The sequence below is a fragment of the Limanda limanda genome, chromosome 4 (assembly GCF_963576545.1).
Source record: "Limanda limanda chromosome 4, fLimLim1.1, whole genome shotgun sequence".
Taxonomy (NCBI): Eukaryota; Metazoa; Chordata; class Actinopteri; order Pleuronectiformes; family Pleuronectidae; genus Limanda; species Limanda limanda.
The window spans coordinates 26,760,474-26,785,237 of record NC_083639.1 but is presented as its reverse complement, the minus strand read 5'-3'; the positions used below and the strand labels follow the sequence as shown (position 1 = coordinate 26,785,237).

The following is a 24,764-nucleotide window of genomic DNA, read 5'->3' as shown; positions in this document are numbered from 1 at the left end:
ATACATGAATAAAACAGAAACCACATGTAGCCAAAACAGAAGGGATGAGCTCTGCATCCGCTCTCACCACGGTGCGCCATTCAAAAACATAAAGCACAGTCTGATGCCGTTGCTTCTCGTATAACTAACCTGCACAGTATGTCTTAGAGACACATTTCACAATGTTGGCTGTTACACATGTGACATATAAAAACTTTATGAACAAAATGATGATCAAACTTAGTAAAGAAATGTCCCTGGTTTTAATAATAACTTTTATAATCATTATAATTTCCATGCTAATTCAATAGAAGGCACGCAGGCTCTCCACACATAATAGCACTGCACTTCCACATTTGTGAGCAGCAACACTGTGACACACACATTCACAGCCCACCTCAGCGGGTTCTTTTTGATGGGGAGCAGAGAAAATGAGCAGCTATTAATTCTATGTGTGCAATCGGCACGTTCCAGGTCAGCCCGCTGCTCTGCCTCTACTATACCAAACGTGTCTTGTTGGCTCCTCCGATACAAATCCTTTTCTTGTCCTCCTTTTTCTGTCCTAATCCTCCAACACTTCCTTTTCTCACATACAGCAACACCCCCGGGTTCCTCCAGACATTTTTAGTTTTTCATTGTTCGCCTTTTGGTGAGGTGACACACGACACATTGTGGAGTCTGGCCACCCCGGGGCGAGTAATAGAAGAGAAGCACAAGTCAGTGAGTCAGGGAAAGTGAGGGAGACCGAGGCTTTAGTGCAGAGAGATGGAGACAGAGTGAGACAAAGACGCCGAAGTGAAAAACCAAGATAGTCATCAAAAGACATAAAATGAAAAGGAGTCTGAGCGAGACAGAGAGAACATTGTATGATGAAAATCTAAATTAAAGACTAAAATTTCTAGGGCTGCAAAGCAGCACTGGGTGGTGCACATGTATTTGAAGCGTTGCATGCTTTTTGCCTAAAAAAACAAAAATAATGACTCAGGAAATATTGACACATAGAGCTGTACAGGCTTAGACTCTGATCATGAGACAGAAGTTTGGTGATGATAGGACAATGCACAGTGGACTCTTTTAGCGTGCCGTACCTCAATGTTGACACGGTTTGAGGAAATGTCCCAGTTCTGAGAGAGAAAGAGACGTAACCTTTGCAAGCCATAAAGTTTCCTTTGATCTAGGAAGACTGACACTGCAGGAGTGGAGTTGTTTGTTTACGGCTCAGCATCAAAGGATCCATGTATGTCCGCGATACAGAACATCGTGCTTTAATGGCGTGTTATCAAACTTTTGACGCCACGCCACGGTCACACCGTGTGACGGGAAAAAAATCCCTCAGTCAGTTTTTATCTCCATTTTGTTGTGATGACACTCATCTCAATTTGAAGTTGATCCGATGAAAGCCCTGGTAGAAGTACATCAAATTAAAAATGTGGAATATGGCCAAAATGGCCAATAAATGCAAAATAGCAGGCTTCCTGTTGTGTTTTTCCAATTCCACCTCCAGACTTTTTTGTTTGTCTGGTCATGATACACCTGTATATCGATTTTTGTGAAGACCGGTCAATGTGAACACGTTCCAGGGGTCTCGGGGGGCACTGTTGAGCCATTTTGCGACGCCAATTGAAAATTCCTCCAGAATACTTAAATTTTCACCACTTTCTAACTTTCTGCAAATTTTGGTAAGAATTTGAGCATGTTAAAGCCCTCAAAAAGCCAATTAATTTGCCTGAATAATAATAATCCTTACAATTTCAATAGGGCCTCCCCATACTGACTTTGATGTCAGTGCTCGGGCCCTAACTAAAATGCATATTTGTGTAAGACATGGAATTAGTAAGGTTTCTGCATTTAGTTATATGACTGAAGAATACATTGTGGAGTCAAATTCTGTGATAAAATAACATTTTCAGATTCACATCCATACATTTGTTAAACATATATAATGTAATATAATATAATATATTCATTACATGGCACGTTTTGTCCGCCATACCTCTTGACTCTCTGTCCTTGGGTTTTCCTCTTGCGCTTCCTCCCCGCCCCCTTCGACACCGAACCGCTGCGATTGGCTGACTGACGTGACGCAGGACGACGTACAACGGAAGCGCGGCGCTGATTGGTAGCAGCTCTCCGACCTCAGCACAGACCCCGCCCCTTCTCCCCAGCAGAGGACAGGGTGAAGATGGCGGCCTCCGTGAAGAGTTTCTTGCGCTCCGCTAAGGTCTGTTACCCGCTCCACCGTCTCTGTGCGTCACTTTAACCCGCAGGACGAGGTGCTCACTGCCGCTGTGTGTGTCTCTCTCTCCCCAGGGAACCGTGTCCACGCTGCGGGCGTTTCACAGGACCGTCCCGGCCGCGGTGCAGGTCAGTTAGCAGCTAACAGGCTAACAGGCTAACGCTAGCTAAGCTAACACACTTTCCTTTCCTTGATGTTTAAAACTGTGTAGTTCACTGACAGACACACACCTGTGATCAGTGTGTATCCAGGGGAAGTGTGTGTGTCCGCCCGGCCCGGTGTCACCTTGTCGATCCTCCGGGGGTGTGAGTCCATCCCTGAACCGGTTGTGTGTTTTTTTTAGCCTCCTGGTGACACTCGTTTCCTCAGGAGCGAGTTTTCAATGTCAACACAACATCGGACAATGTGTCTCAAACCGTGATCACCTGCAGAGCTCCCGGTGTGTGTGTCCAGGCTCCGGTTCCAGGGCTGACGTGTGGATGTCAAAGCTGTAAAACGTGTCTTTAAAACCCACAAACCCGCTGTAAATGAGATGGTTAAAGGTCCAGTGTGAAGGATGGATCAGCAGACATCGATTCTTAGTGATTTCATGTGTGTACGATCACCTGGAACTGAGATTAATTTGGTTTCGGTGACTTTAGAAAGAGCTTTTATATCCACATCACAAGTGGGTCCTCTTCCCTGGAGGCTGCCATGTTGCAGCGCCATGTTTCTGCAGCAGGATCCTTCCTCTCTTTATCCCTTCCTGTCAGACGTGACCTGCTGGTAAAAGCTGGTGAACTGGCTCCAGAGTTTATCTGGAGTTTTGTTTTCACACATGCACAACAGCAACACAACCTGTGTGTTACTCATGGAGAGGTGGAGCAGACAGGAAGGGATGTTTCACAGCTGTCGTCAGAACCTCCTTTGACATCCACTCCACTCTTTGTTTGTTTGATTTTGGCACCTGTGGCGTTTTAGAAGCATCATCAGCCCCCCCACTCACTTACAGATTCCAGGTGGGGGGGGGGGCTCTGTTCACACATAGACTCCTCCTGCTTTTCTATGGGCTTCATACTGGGAGTCCAGACCATACCAGCCCATATAAAGACTGTCTGTTCCTGGTCATATTAGCCCCTATAAACAATATGTTTGGTTTTGGTCTGACTTGTTGTCACATAATTTTAGTGTTTTTTCACACAACAACTGACAACCTGAATATTTTCACACAATCCTTCAGAAACACATTCTTACCTTTGCACAATATTTTTTCTTTTGTTCTAAGGTTACATTTGAGAATTTACACTCCTAAATAGAAACGCCCTTACCTTTTGCACATTAGAATTTTCAGTTAGATTTTCCTCATTTAAGTTTCAAACTTTCTTAAATATTATTGATCATGACTTGGGTTTTTTATAGGGCTGGGCAAGTTAACTCGTTTTAATCGAGTTAACTCAAGCGATGAGTTAACTCGATTGTTTATCCGCCAATTATTTTCTTTTTTCCTGTTCTGCAGCAGTCAGCAACAGACTTTCACAAAATAAAAGCCTGACTTTCACAATAAAACAATAAATAATCAAACCTGAGTGAATGCGAGATAAAATAATTAATCGAGTTAACTCATCACTTGAGTTAACTCGAGACTCCATTGAAACGAGTTAACTTGCCCAGCCCTAGTTTTTTATCAGCCTTTTACTTCAACTCTGCATTTCTTAAGTGAGTTTCTTTTAAATCTGTCTGTTTGGATGGATGTTGTGTTTTTAACAAACCTTTTATAGAACTTTTTGAAAACGTGAGCAAAGACAAATTTCTGCCTCGACAAAGCAAGACCATAAAGTATTTATCTATATCTATCCCTCTGTCCGCCTATCTCTCTTAGTGCTGTTATCAGAAAGTGGTTTCAGGATAGTGATAACTCTCCTGCTGCTGCTGTTTGTTATCAGATGAACGTCCGTGATGCCCTCAACCAGGCGATGGACGAGGAGCTGGAGAGGGACGAGCGGGTGTTCCTGATGGGGGAGGAGGTGGCTCAGTACGACGGAGCCTACAAGGTGAGTGGACTCTCGTCGGAGCAAGATGGCGTCCAGGAAACTGGTCAAACAGGAACTGAATAATTGTGCCGAAGGTCTAATAAATCCTTAAAATGTGTGTGTAGGTGAGCAGAGGTCTGTGGAAGAAATACGGAGACAATCGTATCATCGACACTCCGATCTCCGAGGTGAGACACTCCACGTTCGACCTCTTGTTCTCTGTTGTAAATAAAACCTGAAAAAACGAATTTGGCTCTTTTCGAGATTGTTTTGTTTGTGATGAAAACACTGGAAACGCACGAGAAACTAACATTCTCCTTCTCTCTCTCTCTCTCTGGGACACAGATTGGCTTCACTGGTATTGCAGTGGGAGCTGCCATGGTGAGCTCACTCAACACACACGGTTATTACACTGAGGGAAGTTATAACCTTATTTGTCAGCACTTATTGATATTCATCTGTCGCCCCCTGCAGGCCGGCCTCAGACCCATCTGTGAGTTCATGACCTTTAACTTCTCCATGCAAGCCATCGACCACGTCATCAACTCGGCAGCAAAGACCAACTACATGTCGGCCGGGCTGCAGTCGGTGCCCATCGTCTTCAGGGGTCCCAACGGGGCGTCGGCCGGCGTCGCTGCTCAGCACTCGCAGTGCTTCGCTGCCTGGTGCGTTCACTGTCACTCTGGTAGCTTTGATAGAACTTAAAGGTTCAGTGAGCGGGGATTTAGTGACATCTAGTGGTGAAGTCGCACGTTGCAGCTGAATTAACGCTGCACATTTCCCAAAGATGTTCTATTGGATTCAGATCTTAAAGGGACTCTTACCTTTGTTGCATTTGAGAATTACAGCACATTCAAATCATCCCGCCTTCCTCCAATGCCCCACCCCCTCGTTCCCATCCGCGGTGTTTTTTTGAAGAAACTTTATTTACAAGCAGACTTACAAGCTACTGCCTCCGCGCACGCACGTGAGTTTTTGTTTACCAAAGCAATGGATTCGGTAAGTTATATACATTTACATTCACATGCCTTGATGACGCGGGCCCGAATGCGCCACAAGAAGCAGACGGAAAACCTGCATGTCCATGCAGCAAACAGACAGGTCTGTCGGCCAATAAGGTCCTTCGGTCCGAAGAATTTTATTGGTTGAAGTTTTCACTAAATATTGTGAAGTGAAAATAATTGTTTGTTTTTACTCCTGGTGGGTCTGTCCTGCATTTTAGAGTGTCATTACCTTATTAATACCAATTTAACCTTATCCAAAAAAAGTGTAAAAATGCAACAAAGGTAAGAGTCCCTTTAACTGAACTCACCGTCACTTACATGAAACCAGGCTGAGAGAATAATATCCTTTGTAAAATTAGTTTTCATTGTGATTGTCGTCTTCATGCAGGTACGCTCACTGTCCTGGTCTGAAGGTCGTGAGTCCCTGGAGCGCAGAAGATGCCAGAGGTCTCATGAAAGCAGCGATCAGAGACGACAACCCCGGTGAGAGACGGTCTTTTGTCGGGGGTGTTCCCTTCCTCCTTCCTTTCAACAGCTTTTTTAAACCTTCTGCTCATTTATATACAGACGCATTATAAGCTCAATTGTGTACTTATTGTCTGTTGATATGTTTTAGCTGTAACCGTTCCCCTGTGTGTGTGTGTGTGTGTTACAGTGGTGTTCCTGGAGAACGAGCTGATGTATGGCGTTGCCTTCGAGATGTCGGAGGAGTCACAATCCAAAGACTTCACCATTCCCATCGGCAAGGCCAAAGTGGAGAGACAGGGTGAGACTCGTGCTGTCCTGATTCACTGAACTTGGCGTCCAGACGGTGAAATGCATCAGTTTGTCTAAGTGTTAAATATATAAAACAACAACACCTCATATTTATACAACACTAGTGGATGGAAATTGACCCGAACTGGTATTTTTTTCCTGTTGATTATCTGGTCATTATCTTGTTTCTAAACTCTGGTCTTGTCCCGTGTGCTTCAGGGACTCACGTCACGCTGGTGGCTCACTCTCGATACGTCAGCTTCTGTCTGGACGCCGCTGCCGTCCTCGCCAAGGAGGGAATCGAGTGTGAGGTACAGGAACCACACAGTCGATGTCTGACACAGGCGACCCGTGCTCAGCGCTGGGTTAACCACTTCCTCTGTGTGTGATTGTCAGGTGGTCAACATGAGGACCATCCGTCCTATGGATATCGATACTATTGAGGCCAGTGTGATGAAGACTAACCACCTGGTGACGGTGGAAGGCGGCTGGCCTCAGTTCGGCGTCGGAGCAGAGATCTGCGCCAGGGTCATGGAAGGTGAGCATGATCCCACAGCTGAGTTCTTTTTTTTTTTTACATGTATTTTTATTGGTTGTTAGACAAGATGTACACTGTCACACATGTTGCAATATTTCAATTAAGTTACTTTTTGTGTCAATGTACAATGAAACAGTAGCATTTTAACAATTCACATTTTTATAAACCCCATCCCACCCTAACATTCCCTGTGCCACTAAAAAAAAAAAAAAAAAAAGGAGGGGGGAGGGGGGGGGAGTTCTCCTAAGATGAAAGCGTGTACTGATGAGAGGGGAGAGTGACAAGTTTGTCAAAATAGACCAGTAAATGGTCCCAGACTTTGTTGAATTTTCCGGTTGATCCTCTAAGAAAGTATTTAACTTTTTCAATTTTTAAAAACATCATCATATCAGAAAGCCACACAGATGCCTTCGGTGGTAATTGTGATTTCCATTCCAAGAGAATTCTCCTTCGAGCAATTAGAGTGGCAAAGGCAATAACATTTTTCTTGTTAGTGGCTGTCGCAGTGTCGTTACCCCTTACCCCAAATATAGCCATTAAAGGGCTAGGTTGTAGATGTAGGCCAAAAGCAACATTCAAAATCCCAAATATTGCCACAGCTGAGTTCTGATCTGTCGGTGAACTTTAAACCTGGATATCTCGATTTAAACAACCTATGAAACTGATATATGTCCTCCTCCTCCTCCGCCTCATCCTCTTCCTCAGTACTATTTGATTCTGAATGTTGACGTGTCTCCAGTAGAAACTTGAAGCCCTGGGGGCATTGTCCCAGATGTTGACAGCAGTTTTGGAGACTTCTTGCCCCTACCTTTTGTTTAGGCCTGCAGATTGGAAACATATATTTTGTGTTTTAACCCCCTGTGTGTGTTTGCAGGTCCTGCTTTCAACTACCTGGACGCTCCAGCCACCAGAGTGACGGGAGTCGACATCCCGATGCCCTACGCCAAAATCCTAGAGGACAACAGTCTGCCGCAGATCAAAGACATCATCTTCTCTGTCAAAAAGACCCTCAACATCTGAGACACACACACACACACACACACACAGGGGACGATCCGACCAGAGTCCTCTTTGTCTTGCTCTCACAGACATCGGTCAAATATTTAAACCTTGTGTAAATAACAGTCAAACACTTTCTTTAAAAACTTCTCCCGACTGTTTAGATTCCAGCCAGATGTTGATCGATGAAACGCACAGATGTTCAACCTGCTGCACCCAGAGCGGCTGACACACACGAGTTCGGTCAAGTCGTCACTTCTGTTACTCATGTACAGACTTAACCCAACTCTGCTGTGTGTGGCTCTGGTTGCTCTGTCCACTTCTTCCTCTTCAAAATAAAAGTAGCTTTATCCTGTAGATTTTTAAACTGTATTCCTGTGACATTTGGTGACAACAAACTTCTGAGTGAGCATAAAAAAGGTGAAGATTTGATCAGTTACTTAATTATGCCGACACTTTGAAAGCAGCAGTGAAGAAGAATGACCCAGCCGATCACTGGAGGTGGAGCGTGGTCAGGATATTTATTGTAGCTGCAGCAGCTCTGTGGATGTTTTTGTTTGCTGTAAATGACTGTTACAGAAATAAAAACCTTTGTCCTTCACGCTGCCTCGATCTCTCACGTCATTTATATTTGGCGATGTTCCCTGTGTCTGCCGTGCACTGGCTCCTCCCACTGTCTGACTACACGGTGACTGAGTTCAGGTTAATAAAACTGTTGGCGTGAATGTGATTTGTTTCTAATTCACTGGTGATCTGTTCAGGAAAAATGTGTTTTTCTGCTTCTGTGCTGGCAAGTCAGAAGCATGTTCACAGATAATCTGTCTTCTTGTGAACACGGTATCTCAAATACATCTTGAAAGAATGTTTTCAAATTCTGAACAATGTGAACTGATGAAATGTTGGAGGTCAAAGGTTAAACTCTGTGACCATGGTGCCTAACAAACACAGGGAATTTCATAAAAATCTGGAAAAAGAAATTCACTTGGACTCAAAGAATGACCTTAAAGGTCAAGGTCACTGACCTCAAACTCCTTGTTTTCCTTGTGAACACATTATCTTAACACCTCCAGATAATTCTTTTGTTTTCATTTAAAAATGTGAACATTCATCCGTTTGATAAAAAAACTACCTAAAATGACACAAACCACATTTCAGAAAATTTTATTCAACGTGTACATTGACTTGTTAGAATGTTGATCCGTGTCCCATCCGCTGAAATGGAGGAGGCGGGGTTTATGACCTGTGCTGCCGTGGATCCAGACGCTTTGGCTTGACTTGTGGGGATCTGACATGTCGTCCATCTTTATTTACAGTCGGATTCAATCTGGTTCGGAAGCTTTGAATCTGTTCAGTTCACGAACAGTAAAGATAAAAATAAAAGTAGAAATCCCAGGTCGTTAACTCAGCTCAGAAACTTTTCAAACAAGAAACACACAACTTCAGATTGTGATCACAAACAGTCTGAGGCTTCCAGTGTTCAGAATCCACCAGAAAACAGTTTCTGCTCCTTCATCAAACTCTGAACTGAGAGAGCTGCTCTCATCGGTCGTATAAAAAAGAAAATCCACCTGAATAAGGATTTGAAAACAAAACAAGTTTTTTACTTCCCCATAACTTGAATCACCCGGCAGCTGGAGAAACATCTGGAAGTTCACCAACAGATATTTGAACATTTACAGACTCATCAGTGGCTGGTGGTTTTATTGAAAGTGATTTCAGTCTCCATGACGATAAATCAAAGAAAAACACAACCAGGAAACATTATTGGAAATTAAAATACTGCTTTTAGGAAACAAGCAAATGATACAAAGTGATAATTTATCGAGTTTACAAATAGTTGAACAAAATGTTATGAAACCATCGTTTATTTAAACCAAAGCATTATGTTATTATTATAATTTATAATAATAATAATATAATAATTAATTTATTATAATCTATCGAGCTGTTCAGGCCAAGAGTCAAAACACTGAATCATAATTTTGAGGCTGTTTTGTAATATTGAGTTAAATTTAACGATGAAACAAAGAAGCGATTTAATGATAAAATGAATAGAGGTGAGGGCGGAGCCTCTTGTTCTGTCTGGTTGTGGGTGTGGCATGTTGAGTTCATGGGTGGGGCCTACAAAGTCTTAGGGAGCTGATAGGTCGGATCGTCCGACCTCTGAATGTCCCTTCAGCAGGCCGAGCCTCACCACCACCACCCTCCTCTTCTTCTGCTCCGACTCCTCATCTTCATCCGACTCCTCATCATCATCCTCCTCCTCTTCCTCTCTCTGCTTCGCCTTTCGTTTGCCTCTCTCCTTCCTTTTCTCTTCCTTCCTCTGCTTCTTCGCCTTCTTCCTCCTCTTCCTCTTCTTCTCCTCTTTTTCCTCTGCTGCTTGATCCTCCTCCTCCTCTTCCTGTGGCACTCCATCCGGCACCTCTGTCTGCTCCACTGCCAATTCTAGTTCCGCCTCCTCTTCCACTTCTTCTTCCTCCTCCTCCTCCTCATCATCATCATCATCCTCTTCTTCCTCCTCCTCCTCTTCCTCCTCCTCTTCGATATCGTCATCCTCCACATCGGACATCTGTTCACCTTTCAACTGCTCTTGCATCAACCTTGCCCTTTGTCGTCCATTTTGTGTTGACTGAACAAAACACAAACACACACAAACTTCAGAAATAAGACCTTGAATAAAGTTCCTAGAAAAGTAGTGACACATTTAATCTCTTACAGAACAACATCATTTATTTGAATTCTGATCTTTACTGATGGATGTTAGATCAACATTCCGTCTCTTTGCACCCCCATCACCGCTGGTCCTGACACTCACCGTCTTCTTGCCGTTCCGCAGCCGGTGCAGCAGCAGCCGGACCGTGTCCTTGTTCTGACACAGTCCCATCGTGTTCAGGGCGTCGAGCGCGGCGCCCGAGCAGCCCTGCAGACGGAGCTCCGCCCCCAGAGCCGCCTGCATGAAGTTGTTCTTCCAGATGTTCCGAGTGAAAAGTGGGATGGAGAGCGCCACCACGGCCCGGCGCTCCAGAAGCGTCTGCGCCTGCTCCTCCGACAGCAGGCTACAGCACAAAGGAAAAACAGATACTCGTCAGACCCTCAACCCACATCCGCTCAGATTCACAGGCTTATGATGAAGTAGATAATAATAAAAAGGTAATTAGATAGATAGATAGATAGATAGATAGATAGATAGATAGATAGATAGATAGATAGATAGATAGATAGATAGATAGATAGATAGATAGATAGATAGATAGATAGATAGATAGATAGATAGATAGATAGATAGATAGATAGATAGATAGATAGATAGATAGATAGATAGATAGATAGATAGATAGATAGATAGATTTAGATTCACAGGCTTATGATGAAGTAGATAATATTAAAAAGGTAATGAGATAGATAGATAGATAGATAGATAGATAGATAGATAGATAGATAGATAGATAGATAGATAGATAGATAGATAGATAGATAGATAGATAGATAGATAGATAGATAGATTTAGATTCACAGGCTTATGATGAAGTAGATAATATTAAAAAGGTAATGAGATAGATAGATAGATAGATAGATAGATAGATAGATAGATAGATAGATAGATAGATAGATAGATAGATAGATAGATAGATAGATAGATAGATAGATAGATAGATAGATAGATAGATAGATTTAGATTCACAGGCTTATGATGAAGTAGATAATATTAAAAAGGTAATGAGATAGATAGATAGATAGATAGATAGATAGATAGATAGATAGATAGATAGATAGATAGATAGATAGATAGATAGATAGATAGATAGATAGATAGATAGATAGATAGATAGATAGATAGATTTAGATTCACAGGCTTATGATGAAGTAGATAATATTAAAAAGGTAATATGAGATAGATAGATAGATAGATAGATAGATAGATAGATAGATAGATAGATAGATAGATAGATAGATAGATAGATAGATAGATAGATAGATAGATTTAGATTCACAGGCTTATGATGAAGTAGATAATATTAAAAAGGTAATGAGATAGATAGATAGATAGATAGATAGATAGATAGATAGATAGATAGATAGATAGATAGATAGATAGATAGATAGATAGATAGATAGATAGATAGATTTAGATTCACAGGCTTATGATGAAGTAGATAATAATAAAAAGGTAATTAGATAGATAGATAGATAGATAGATAGATAGATAGATAGATAGATAGATAGATAGATAGATAGATAGATAGATAGATAGATAGATAGATAGATAGATAGATAGATAGATAGATAGATAGATAGATAGATAGATAGATTTAGATTCACAGGCTTATGATGAAGTAGATAATATTAAAAAGGTAATGAGATAGATAGATAGATAGATAGATAGATAGATAGATAGATAGATAGATAGATAGATAGATAGATAGATAGATAGATAGATAGATAGATAGATAGATAGATAGATAGATAGATAGATTTAGATTCACAGGCTTATGATGAAGTAGATAATATTAAAAAGGTAATGAGATAGATAGATAGATAGATAGATAGATAGATAGATAGATAGATAGATAGATAGATAGATAGATAGATAGATAGATAGATAGATAGATTTAGATTCACAGGCTTATGATGAAGTAGATAATATTAAAAAGGTAATGAGATAGATAGATAGATAGATAGATAGATAGATAGATAGATAGATAGATAGATAGATAGATAGATAGATAGATAGATAGATAGATAGATAGATAGATAGATAGATAGATAGATAGATAGATAGATAGATAGATTTAGATTCACAGGCTTATGATGAAGTAGATAATATTAAAAAGGTAATATGAGATAGATAGATAGATAGATAGATAGATAGATAGATAGATAGATAGATAGATAGATAGATAGATAGATAGATAGATAGATAGATAGATAGATAGATAGATAGATAGATAGATAGATAGATAGATAGATTTAGATTCACAGGCTTATGATGAAGTAGATAATATTAAAAAGGTAATGAGATAGATAGATAGATAGATAGATAGATAGATAGATAGATAGATAGATAGATAGATAGATAGATAGATAGATAGATAGATAGATAGATTTAGATTCACAGGCTTATGATGAAGTAGATAATATTAAAAAGGTAATGAGATAGATAGATAGATAGATAGATAGATAGATAGATAGATAGATAGATAGATAGATAGATAGATAGATAGATAGATACATAGATAGATAGATAGATAGATAGATAGATAGATAGATAGATAGATAGATAGATAGATAGATAGATAGATAGATTTAGATTCACAGGCTTATGATGAAGTAGATAATATTAAAAAGGTAATGAGATAGATAGATAGATATATAGATAGATATATAGATATATAGATAGATAGATAGATAGATAGATAGATAGATAGATAGATAGATAGATAGATAGATAGATAGATAGATAGATAGATAGATAGATAGATAGATAGATAGATAGATAGATAGATTCACAGGCTTATGATGAAGTAGATAATATTAAAAAGGTAATGAGATAGATAGATAGATAGATAGATAGATAGATAGATAGATAGATAGATAGATAGATAGATAGATAGATAGATAGATAGATAGATAGATAGATAGATAGATTTAGATTCACAGGCTTATGATGAAGTAGATAATATTGAAAAGGGTAATAAGCCATCAGCAGGATTCCGTATTCAAAGCTCAAACGCCACTCACTGGCTGCTCTTGGCGAGGGCGTTGAGGTCGGGGAACAGCGAGCGCAGGCAGGTGGTGACGAGAGGAGCTTTCTCCTGAGCCCAGTTCAGACACCGGCGCCAGGGGAAGGAGGTCAGCGGCTTCCTGCTCGTCACCTTCTGATGGAAGGGACTTCCTGTCTGCCGCGACAGCAACTTCATCTGCACCGCAACAGGGAATACACAACAAATAAAAAAACGTGCTCGTAATGAAGACTGAAGCGAGTTGTCCTGAATGACGGGAGCGTCTGTCCTCACCTCCTCTTTCAGCTGTTTGCACCAGAAGTCCATCATGGGCTTCCGGGCGCCTTTAGCCGACCAGAGCATTTTGAACGCCGCCTTGTAGCAGGACTTGCTCACCAGCGCCGCCGCTTTGCTCTTCTTGCCCATCCGGCGGCCCTTCTTCTTCTTGTCCCTCCCGTCTGGCTGCTGGCACCAAAGCACAGGAGGAGGTTTCAGGTATTTTGTCTTTTTGAACATAATGATACTCATGTTGTTTCAAGCAAAAAGATACAACTCCAGACTGTTTAGGTTTTGGAAAGAAAAAGGGTTTGGACACATTTTAAAACACCAGATTGGTTTCTTTAAATGACTTTCAGGAATCTGGAAATGTTCTCCTTAGTTTTGTCGTGAGATTGTCAGAGAAAACAATCTGGGTCAAATGTGGCGCATGCTCATACACTCACACTCACACACACACTCTCTATCACTATCTCTCTCACTCACACTCACACACACTCTCTCTCTCTCCCATCTACCTGTTTGGTGTCCGGTGGTTTCAGCTTCTCTCTCTCTCTCTCACACACACTCACCCTTTGTCTCTGTCACACACCCATCTACCTCTCTCTCTCTCCCTCCCATCTACCTGTTTGGTGTCCGGTGGTCTCTCTCTCTTTCTCTCTCTCTCACCCATCAACCTCTCTCTCTCTCTCTCCCATCTACCTGTTTGGTGTCCGGTGGTTTCAGCCTCTCTCTCTCTCTCTCTCTCTCTCTCTCTCTCTCACACTCTCTCTCTCAAACACACACACCACACTCACCCTTTCTCTCTCACACACCCATCTCTCTCTCTCTCTCTCTCACACTCTCTCTCTCTCTCTCACACCCATCAACCTCTCTCTCCCATCTACCTGTTTGGTGTCCGGTGGTTTCAGCCTCTCTCTCTCTCTCTCACACACACTCTCTCTCTCTCTCTCTCTCTCACACACACACCCTTTCTCTCTCACACACCCATCTACCTCTCTCGCTCTCACACACACACACACACACTCACCCTTTCTCTCTCACACACCCATCTCTCTCTCTCTCTCATCTACCTGTTTGGTGTCCGGTGGTCTCAGCCACACTGACCGCTTCCCGACCTGTTTGCGTTTGCACTTGCTCCGGATGACCTGTGCACACGTCTCGCAGAGGAAGGACCGGTCCTGCACCACCGTGTCCGGGAACACCCAGGTCACGGTGTCCGGGGAGGTGAAGGTGTGCACGGCCCGGCGGTTGAAGCTGCGGCCGTGGCGCTCGAACTGCGACTTGCAGCAGGAGCAGTGGCCGTCCTCCGGGCCGATCATCCTCCGGCGGCCCCGCTGCGGGGTGGGAGAGCCGGCCTGGGTCAGGAGGGAGGTCGCCTCCACGTAGTTCCCCACGGGGCAGTCCACCTCCGCACCCACGGCCGGCTCGGGCAGCTCCACCGGCAGAGAGGCAGCCTGCACCGGGGTGATCTGCTGCTGCTCAGCCGGGGCAGGGAAGCCTTCCCCCGCAGGGACTCCGCTGTCCTCCGCTGACGTCCCGGGGAAGGAGGGCGCCTCGGCGGGAGCTGAGCCGCTGTCCACGGAGTGAGCGTAGTCGTGCTCGTTCGGGTCGGACCCGGGGACGGGGCCGTTCGGGTCGGACCCGGGGCCGTTCTCCCCCGGGTTCATGGTCTCACTCGACGTGACGAGCAGCGGATCTCCGGTTTGAGTCAAAGTAGAACTCTGTCCTCGGTCATCGCTCCAGGCTAATGCTACATGCTAATGCTACATGCTAACGCGACCTGCTAATGCTACCTGCGACCCGCGGGACTCCCAGCGTCTCCTCCGTGGAACCAGTCCGCCCAGTGGGATCAAAGCTCCCAGAAACGCGATGAACGCAGAGTTTAACGCTGAGACCAACAGGATGTAACCGCGTATAAACAAAACAGCTTCCGGTTCCTGTTGGATGTGACGCTGCGGCTGCTGCCCCCTAGCGACGGGAAGTAGATGTAGTTTGTGCAGATGACGTGTTGATCGTTTCCTAGAGGTTTACACAGCTAAGAATGATTCTATGAATATTAGAAAGTGTGTATAAGTACCTAATGCTAACACATTGTTAACATAAGCTAAGAGTTGCTTTAAGATTTTGAACATATTTTGATGTATTTAATATTTGAGTTGTCTCTGTGTCTTCGACTGTTTTGTTTATTTTTCTGCACACGACTACATTGTAAATCAGGCCTCACACTCAATGTATCCTGGAGTTAAGATGAGGGTTGAATAAAATAAATCAATCATTGAATTTAATTATAGTCATGAATAAATTATGAGTGGTACTGATCAATAGAAACTAGATGGAGAGATGGAGAGATGGTTAGATAGATAGATAGATAGATAGATAGATAGATAGATAGATGGATAGATAGATAGATAGATAGATAGATAGATAGATAGATAGATAGATAGATAGATAGATAGATAGATAGATAGATAGATAGATAGATAGATAGATAGATAGATAGATAGATAAATAGATAGATAGATAGATAGATAGATAGATAGATAGATAGATAGATAGATAGATAGATAGATAGATAGATAGATAGATAGATAGATGATAGATAGATAGATGGATCAATGGATATATATAAAGATAGATAGATAGATAGATAGATAGATAGATAGATAGATAGATAGATAGATAGATAGATAGATGATAGATAGATAGATAGATAGATAGATAGATAGATAGATAGATAGATAGATAGATAGATAGATAGATAGATAGATAGATAGATAGATAGATAGATAGATAGATAGATAGATGGATCAATGGATATATATAAAGATAGATAGATAGATAGATGGTTAGATAGATAGATAGATAGATAGATAGATGGATAGATAGATAGATAGATAGATAGATAGATAGATAGATAGATAGATAGATAGATAGATAGATAGATAGATAGATAGATAGATAGATAGATAGATAGATAGATAGATAGATAGATAGATAGATATAGATAGATAGATAGATAGAATGATAATTAGGTAGTAGATGGATAGTCTTTATTTCAATAGACCTTATTATTTTAATATTCTACCTTATTATCCCAAGCTCTTTTGTATACAGTCTTTGATCCCAAGCTTTAAATAACTCTTATTTTGAAAATCTCCCCCTGCTTCCTGTGACCCAGTGTAAATAAAGGAACCATCATGGCTGCTGGTTCTCAGATCAGTGTCTCCTGCGGATGAACCCTGCTCAAGCAGCGATGGATCAGAGGTGAGACTTTTATTTTTGTATTAATTCACGTTTCCCACTGACGCTGTGTCTCTTCCGTGACGCGTCATGCTAACTGGCTAGCTAGCAGCTGCTAACGGTGCACACAGAGAAACATCAGCTCATCATCTGCTTCTCACATCGATGCTGAATGGAGACAAAACAACAGACACGTGTTTCCTGTGTGACGCAGCTCGGTGCTGAACCACCAACATGCAGCTCCGTGGTGAAAGGTTCGATTCCCTGACGTCACACACTGGTAGATTCAGGCTTCAGTGCAGAGACTCAATGGAAATAAATCAGTTTTAAGCCAAATAAAAGGTCAAATATAGTAGAAGAGAAGAGGTTAAGTAAAACAGGAGAGATAATAATAATATATTCTATATATAGAGTAGAAATCACATGTACAAAGTGCTCTACAAGCAGGTCATAGGATCATCAGGCAGCTTGTTCCAGACCTATAGTCTATAGAAGCTTCTTCTCCATGATTTAGATTCTGGAATCTGTGGCTAGATCTGAAACCAGATGTGTATGTGACTGCCAATGTTATATCTTCTGGACTGTTGACAAAACAAGCACATTGAAGATATCATCAAAAGGGCTCTGATAGAAACCCTTGATGCCATTTGTTTCACAACTTTGAAATTAAACTAGAAATTAGTACATAAAGCATTAAGTACTCAAAAGGCACTTCTGGCAAGAATGAGTGTTATAATATGGGAAATATATTTAAGTGTGTATTTACAGACGTCAGTATTCATGATTGAAAATCAACAATTACTATATATTATATCACCTCAATATTAACAGCTAGTCTATCCTTGCTGGCTGCTGTTCTGGAACATCCTCTTCTGGAAGTAGAGACTGATGAAGCAGGACTTTGAAAGAATCCCCTCTGAGGTATTTTCAGGTTTGTCTTCAGCTGGAAGAATGGGAGTTAAATCCACTGGAGATTGAAAAGCAGATAAATATCTATCCCTGTCTTGGAAAGACTGCAGTGACTCCTCCTTCTTTCATTTGTTGAGAATTCAACTATCAACTCCAAGTATTCAATTCTTAAAACAATGGAGAACAACCAGGCCTTCTTGATAAATAGAAACTTTCTTTTTCCAACATATTAAGTGAACAAAGGGATGATTTAACTACTTGGCTGCCTTCTGTAAAAAGATTTATTGTGGTTTCTGTCTTTTGTTTGTGACGCATAAGGAAAAACACTGCACTGGATTGTTTGGTTGCATTGAGTTTGATCTGCTATTTGAAACTGTCAATGAATGAGGAATCAAAGCGTCTCCAGTTCCTCAGCTTCTAACACACAGCCGGTGCACGGTGCAGCCACAGCTCATTAACATGCTCGGTTCCTTCATCAGCCACAGGAAGCTTCATTCATCTGTTTTCAATCTGCTTCTGAGAAAAGGAGTCGACTGCTCCGCCTCCTGCTCCTCACTGGCTGCTGCTGTGTGGACACATCAGGACATCATGGAACACAAGACTAATCATCCGTATGATGTCTGGGCCACGGGGACACTGCTGCATCAGCTGGCTGCTCATCACCATGGCAACGACTTCTCATCTCCTCCGTCCTCTTGTTGCAGGTGTTGGTGGGAAAACGCAGAAACGGATCTTCTGGACAATTTGACCTGAAGAGAAGCAACACAGGCTGTGAGAGACTCCAGGGCTGCAGATGGAGAATGGAGACCTGGGTCACATGGTGAGTGTGTGTGTGTGTTTGTGTGTGTGTGTGTGTGTGTGTTTGTCTCAGCTGCAGACAACTTCCCGAACTGCTGCTTTCTGTTGGCTCAGCCTTTGAATAATGTTTTATTCTGCTACTTCTGTTTTTCTTGGTAGTGGAAGCTGAGGCTACATCCATGACACCATATTTTCGAACTCTGTCCACACAAACGTCTTGGCTCTGTATCAGTTTAAATACTCGTCCGTACTAACACAACTACAAACATGCATCATGTGACCTCTCACGTTTGTAACTGGAAAGCATTTGGTGGTGATTGCTCAAATAATAGCTCGTATCCCATGCAAGTAAATAGTTGTAAAATAGAATTTAACTGCACAACAGTTGTTAGTAAGGACAACAGCTGAAAAAGCTTTTCAATGATTATTAATTTCGTGCTCTACACTGGTAGCCGAGGCTAATGTCAATTGTTATCCTCAAGGAAGAAGGTCGTGTGATAGGAACCAATCAGCGAAGGTCGTGACAAAATACCCAATCGGTAAGCGGCGGTCTGTTCTTCCTGTTTTCTCCAGATGGGGGCGCCAGTGACTCTGAACGTGGGCGGTTGTATGTACAGCGTGACTCTGTCCACACTGCAGCGTTATCCAGAATCCATGTTGGGAGCCATGTTCAGTGGAGACTTCCCCACAGTGAAGGACTCTCATGGAAACTACTTCATCGACCGGGACGGCCCACTGTTTCGGTTTGTTTGTGTGTCCTAGTGTGTGCGTGTGTGTTAATGAGTGTTAGCAGGTTACCAAACTACCACGATAAATGTTAGATTGGAAACCCTTGCCATTCTGATGAGGCTCATCACCGGAGGGCTTCCTGAGTCCATTACAGGATCGATCTTTATATCGGGAAATATCTACAATCACCACATGTACAATGCAAACTATGTATTTTGAAGCTCCTTTTAAAGATATTTAGCGTCAGTTGGAACTTAAGCTCAGGTTTTGAAGCCACATACGTAGTAAGGAAGTGAAGTGCAGAAGAATGAAGAGACAGACGCATCCTTTAGTTTTTTTCATAGGAACAAATCTGGAGATACAAGAGGCTGGAAACACCAAAGTTATCAAAGTGTATTTAATAAGGGGCTTTCTGCAGAAAGGATCAACACAGGGAGTCACAAAGATTTCAGAGTGAAGATGCAGGACAGTCAAATACAAGAGTCTTATATAGGAGGACTAAGGCTATCTCTCTCAGCCAATCCAGCCTGGTTCTGTAGGCACAGGGAGAGAGCTATCTAAACACAGACAACTGATTTACATGTGTTTCCTTTGGAGATAAGCAGACATACATTCAGTTCTTTGGGGAGTCTAAAGGGTCTAACAGTTTTCAGGTCATACACAGTTCACACAATTAAAACAGTCGTCCAGGTCATAAACTATTTGAACAGTTTGTATATGTATGTAGAAAGGTCATTAAAGCCTTTAGACAGAGCTACAAAAACTTACTTTCCAACTACAACATAGGTTTCACACATACTTAGTTAATTTTTCCATTACACATTATTCTCTAACACAGGAGTCAACTACACTGTCAGGAAATCCACAACAAACTTTTCCCACCCTGATAGAGTTTGTATCTGTGTGAATGAACAGCAGCCCCCCCCCCTCTCAGAGTTCTACAGACTCATCAGCTCAGCAGTCCGGACTGATCCCGTCTGTTTCTGCTGTTTCAGCTACGTCCTCAACTTCCTGCGGACGTCGGAGCTCACGCTGCCGTGCGACTTCAAGGAGAGGACGCTGCTCAGGAAGGAGGCGGACTTCTATCAGATCGAGCCCCTGATCCAGTGCCTGGGAGACCCCAGACCCGCGCTGCACTACCCCACTGACACTTATGAGGAGGTGGTGGAACTGTCCAGCACCAGGAAACTGTCTAAATACTCCAACCCCGTCGCAGTCATCATCACACAGCTCACCATCACCACCAAGGTCAGAGGGAACAGGAGGGTCAGGCTGGTCTCATATTGTGTTGAGTAAATATTACAAGATTGTTCAGTTATTACACCTTATTAAAATAATAAAAACATCTGTGTCACATGTAAATAACCTTAAGCAAAGTAGGAAATGCTAATATGTTGATTGAGAGTTTCTGTTTATTACGTATAAACAATTTAATATATGTAATTTTATAATATACGGCTTAAAAGATACTAATCAAATATGAATAATAAATTGCATATATTTTGATCACTCCCTGTCCTTCTTCAGGTCCATGCAGTGTTGCAGTCCATCTCCAGCAGTTTCACAAAGTGGAACAAACACATGATGGACACCAGAGACTACCAGGTGTCCTTCACCTTCGGACCATGTGACCACCAACAGGAAATCGGCCTGCGTGTCCACCTGCTGGACTTCATCTCCAAAGCTGTACGTGGCTTTTATCTCACGTTCGAAATTTAGTTTTTGTGAAGACTTTGTGATGCACCTAATGTTCCAAACGTGATTTTGTGCACTTCCCATTTTGTCCAGGTGGGTAGTGCATTAAAATGAGGCCGGGTAAAGGGAGATTTCGGGTATTTTGGAGGAACATTTGTCTTGGACTTTGCTCTGAGGGCAGACGTCTGCTGCCTCTTTGGTTATTTTATCAACAAGAGACAGAGCAGATGTGCAACAATAACAAAATAATGCTTCATATGTAAATTGTTGCTCTACAACCAATCTAAACATACAAATTTGGCTTAAAATTGTTTTAATGGTATTTTAATCAGGAATGTTAGTAAATATAAAATACCTGTATTTATCTATAAACAACTGTATCCGTTGTCCACAGCTGCTTTATACTATAATTATCCTTCTATTCATTAAACCCCTGCAGCTATCTGGTGGCAACCGGAAACACATTTACTGATAAACCTGAGGCCTCTGGTTCGAGAAGTGAAATGCAAACCCACACTGTCTGCCCCTGGCTACAGAATGTGTGTGTGTGTGTGTATGGGCTGGATGTGAATTTGTTTATCACCTTACTTCCTGATCTACACTCCACTTCAGCCGGTCCTTTAGCACTGGGCTCTGCTGCACCTGCATGACAGTTCAAATAAGACCGAGTGTGTAGAAATGATCTCGACACAAAACGCTCCTTCGATGTCGATATCAACCCCTAGAGATGAGACAGTTTTAGCTTGTGGACAAAATTAAACAATTCATAGAGGTCAGTGAGTCTTACATGTTCAAAAGCTGATTTGTAACATAAATTCAGCATTTTCCACGTCATGATTTAAAGTGAAATGATCACTTATATGATGACTGATTTGTGTCCTGTTATTTTCCAGGGTTTCGCAATACGCAACACACGTGTTCACCACATGAGTGAACGAGCCAATGAAAACACGGTGGAACATAATTGGACGTTTTGCCGACGAGTTCGGAAAGTTAATGACTGACGGATTAACCAGAGGGATGGACTGGACTTTACCATGGTGTCTTCAGAGAGACAGAGACCTGTTGGTGATCGTGGTTTTGTCGATATGTGTTGATGTTTTGCATGATGTGTGTTTGTGAGTCTGCTCAGATGAGTTACTGTCAGGCTAGCACATTAGCCGCTTTTGGTACAATATCGTGAAGATTTAACATAAATCTCATTTGCTCTATTATATACATACAGTATATACATATGGCTAATACAACAATTTTTTAGGAACTAGTGGTCTTTCAGGTTAGACTGTCTGAAGACGAATGACAAGATGGCTTCCAAAGGTGAAGCCAAAATATCTTGAGCGCCCCCTGGTGGCTGGTTACAACAAAGGTCTTAAACCCTTCCTCCTCCACGTTAACAGAGAGGACATGGACCAAAGTACAGATCTGCCCTATCACAAATCTGTTATGTGTCAAAAACTATGAATGAATAATAATTGCCAATAAAACAATCTGAAAAGTGATCATCTTGGGTTCTTTTTACTTCTAAACTTCAGATCTCAACTTGTCTACTAGACGAGTGTAATGGAAAATGTTACCAGTATAGCACGCTTGTATTATCTCTGTCTGTGCAGACTATCTCTCCCTGTGAAACTCAGAGCCACATATCTGCAGAATGCTTGTCTCCCACCACCAAGACCTTGAGGAGGCCTTCAGCAGGTGTTTGGGTCTTATCTCCTGGAATTTCACTATTCACTCAGTTTGCACACACACAACTAACATAGTTAACACACACACACACATTTCTTCATTGTATCTTCATAAAAAGCATACGCCTGCAGCTGTTTCTTTGTCATTATGTATGCCTGTCTGACCTTCCATGAAAGGAATAAAATCATCTCAAAAGACTATGTGTCTCGAATCTCTTTATTTCAGAAGTCTCACCAGGTCAAATTTCCATCCCACAAGCTTAAGTATAGGTTCACTTTCTTTCCAGGCGGGATTTATGTCGTGTCAAATGTCAAACTTATTTTTCCAGAGCAGCAGCATGTTATCTAAAAAATAAAACACTGAGGGAGCAGTAAGCCGGCCTTGTTTGGTTCAGTGTAAACAAGCAAAGTTAGCGTAATAAAAGGGATTCTTCTACTCACATTTACTCATTTGGCAAACGCTTTTATCCAAAGTGACATACTGCGGGACAACAGTAAAGCTTTAGTGCAGTGGGAAACCTTTTAGAAGTGTTCAATGAGACAAAGTGTGGGAGATGAGGTAGAGAAGTGTACTGAAAGTGCACACTTGCTAGTTAAGGTGTCAGAAGAGAAGGTGTTCTTAGAAGATATGTGTCTTAAAGAGGTTCTTGAAAAAGAAGAGGAACATGTTTGCTCTCAGAGCATTTGAGAGGCTACCTCAATCCACCTTCAGGGAACCAGAGATGAGCAAAGTCTGGAAAAAACTGCAGGATCACTGTTTAAAGGGGGTTTAAATATATGTTTAGACACTCAACAGCATATTTAAATTCACAAATGGTAAATATATGCTGCTCTTCTGATCCAAATGTTTATGTTTAGTTAAATTAACAAACAGGGCCGCCTCTGCTGCATATCAGATCAGTTTCTTTTGCCATCTGGCGTCTGGTTGAATTTCATTTAGTGGTCAAACCCACAATTTAAAACCTTGCAGTACTGTGTGAAACAGCACTGTGAAATGGCATCACGGTGTTGAGGCAGCAGGGGTCCTGACAGACAGAGAAAAACTGCAATGGAGTCGACTTTTACCATAAACTACAACCAGAAAGGCCCTTGTGTTCCAGGATCAGTTGGATAGATGATCTCTGTAGTGACTTCTGAACAGATCCCAGGAGACATTGTGAACAGATGCCAGGTCAGCTTCAACTGATTCCCTGGATTCAAAGGAGCAGCGACGGCACTTCAGGCTCTCAGAGCTCTTCACACCCGATGGAGATATCCCATGCTGGCTGTTTGAAAGATCGGCAGATTAGATAGGTATGCCTTCCAGCTCAGCTCCTTCTTCCCAACTACAGTCTGGTACAACTCCCACATTATTGCTGACACCACACCAATCATCTGACCATCCCCCGCTTGATCCTCCCCTCACCAGTTATCTTGGGGCAACAACTCACTCCAACCCCAGAGACATCAAAAGACCATTTCCCAGCACAGAATCCTGGCCTCAGACTATGAGGGACTGACTCTCATCTTGAACGTATCACACATGGCTGCAAACTGCCCCTATGGGCTTGAAGGTTATCCATGGACTAGATGATCCCACAGTATATCTATAAATGAGAAGATATTCTTGAAGCCATCAGCTATTGTCCGATGACAAATTAGACTCAGAGGTAATTGGCCAATATTTTTTGTCTTCTGGTTTAGATATCTGGCCCAAGACTGTCTTACATTTGCCATAGATTGTTTCCAGTCCAACAATTCAACATGAGTTTATCGTTCTAGTGCGGCACCACAGCCAATTCGTTCATAATCTATATCAGTAATCCTTTGAGGGTTGCCAGTCCATCACAGACCATCCAGTCCATATAACAACCATGCTCACATTCACACCAAACACCAATTGCGATTCACGAATGATCCCAAGCTGCACGTCTTTGGACTGGCAAGGGGAGAACACACAAACTCCACATAGAAAGACCTGCATCAGCCAGCAGGTTGGAGGTCGAGGTGACTGTGCTAACCATGGAGCCACTGTGCCATTCCTGAAGCAACCTTAAAAGAAACTAAATGATATATGACCTACAGGGCTCAGCTGGACTTTGAGTTTATAGCAAACAAGAAATAAAAATCTGGATGCTCTTTCATCTAGTGTCCAGATAATGTTTGAGAAGAGAGGGATTTTGTGAGTTTATATGCAACACATTTAAAT

The 24,764-nt window shown here is 42.0% G+C and overlaps 3 protein-coding genes across 5 annotated transcripts; 2 read left to right on the top strand and 1 right to left on the bottom strand.

The window, feature by feature from the left end:
• Positions 1-2,135: 2,135 nt before the first annotated feature.
• On the top strand, positions 2,136-8,122 carry pdhb (pyruvate dehydrogenase E1 subunit beta). Of its 2 annotated transcripts, XM_061069266.1 has the most exons (11): positions 2,136-2,200; positions 2,290-2,343; positions 4,138-4,245; positions 4,350-4,412; positions 4,570-4,605; positions 4,699-4,889; positions 5,617-5,711; positions 5,884-5,994; positions 6,204-6,295; positions 6,381-6,522; positions 7,397-8,122. In XM_061069266.1, the coding sequence occupies exons 1-11, from the start codon at positions 2,162-2,164 to the stop codon at positions 7,540-7,542; spliced, it is 1,077 nt and encodes a 358-aa protein (XP_060925249.1). In that variant the 5' UTR covers positions 2,136-2,161; the 3' UTR covers positions 7,543-8,122. The 2 variants fall into 2 exon arrangements, with proteins under 2 accessions (XP_060925249.1, XP_060925248.1); XM_061069265.1 differs by having other exon boundaries at positions 4,570-4,889.
• A 544-nt stretch (positions 8,123-8,666) lies between these two features.
• LOC133000700 (uncharacterized) lies at positions 8,667-15,451 on the bottom strand. 2 transcript variants are annotated; one of them, XM_061070656.1, is made up of 5 exons: positions 14,591-15,451; positions 13,536-13,706; positions 13,261-13,439; positions 10,337-10,577; positions 8,667-10,150 (listed from the first exon to the last, which is right to left on the bottom strand). In XM_061070656.1, the coding sequence occupies exons 1-5, from the start codon at positions 15,185-15,187 to the stop codon at positions 9,653-9,655; spliced, it is 1,686 nt and encodes a 561-aa protein (XP_060926639.1). In that variant the 5' UTR covers positions 15,188-15,451; the 3' UTR covers positions 8,667-9,652. The 2 variants fall into 2 exon arrangements, with proteins under 2 accessions (XP_060926639.1, XP_060926640.1); XM_061070657.1 differs by having other exon boundaries at positions 13,536-13,703.
• A 1,254-nt stretch (positions 15,452-16,705) lies between these two features.
• kctd6a (potassium channel tetramerization domain containing 6a) lies at positions 16,706-22,775 on the top strand. The gene is made up of 6 exons (XM_061069558.1): positions 16,706-16,784; positions 18,374-18,489; positions 19,041-19,210; positions 20,192-20,444; positions 20,724-20,882; positions 21,785-22,775. Exons 2-6 carry the CDS (start codon positions 18,463-18,465, stop codon positions 21,893-21,895), a joined length of 720 nt encoding a protein of 239 aa, XP_060925541.1. The 5' UTR covers positions 16,706-16,784; positions 18,374-18,462; the 3' UTR covers positions 21,896-22,775.
• The last annotated feature ends 1,989 nt before the right edge of the window (positions 22,776-24,764 follow it).

What these genes read in the sequence shown, in the direction of transcription:
- pdhb (XM_061069265.1), top strand. Translation starts at nt 2,162, where the DNA reads ATGGCGGCCTCCGTGAAGAGTTTCTTGCGCTCCGCTAAG. An exon ending in GTTTCTTGCGCTCCGCTAAG is followed by an intron (nt 2,201 to 2,289) that starts GTCTGTTACCCG and finishes CTCTCTCCCCAG; the next exon opens with GGAACCGTGTCCACGCTGCG. An exon ending in TCGCAGTGCTTCGCTGCCTG is followed by an intron (nt 4,890 to 5,616) that starts GTGCGTTCACTG and finishes GTCTTCATGCAG; the next exon opens with GTACGCTCACTGTCCTGGTC.
- kctd6a (XM_061069558.1), top strand. Translation starts at nt 18,463, where the DNA reads ATGGAGAATGGAGACCTGGGTCACATG. An exon ending in ATGGAGACCTGGGTCACATG is followed by an intron (nt 18,490 to 19,040) that starts GTGAGTGTGTGT and finishes TGTTTTCTCCAG; the next exon opens with ATGGGGGCGCCAGTGACTCT. An exon ending in CGGGACGGCCCACTGTTTCG is followed by an intron (nt 19,211 to 20,191) that starts GTTTGTTTGTGT and finishes CTGCTGTTTCAG; the next exon opens with CTACGTCCTCAACTTCCTGC.
- LOC133000700 (XM_061070656.1), bottom strand. Translation starts at nt 15,187, where the DNA reads ATGAACCCGGGGGAGAACGGCCCCGGGTCCGACCCGAACGGCCCCGTC. An exon ending in GACCACCGGACACCAAACAG is followed by an intron (nt 13,707 to 14,590) that starts GTAGATGAGAGA and finishes CTTTGGTGCCAG; the next exon opens with CAGCCAGACGGGAGGGACAA. An exon ending in GCCCTCGCCAAGAGCAGCCA is followed by an intron (nt 10,578 to 13,260) that starts GTGAGTGGCGTT and finishes TTTGTGCTGTAG; the next exon opens with CCTGCTGTCGGAGGAGCAGG.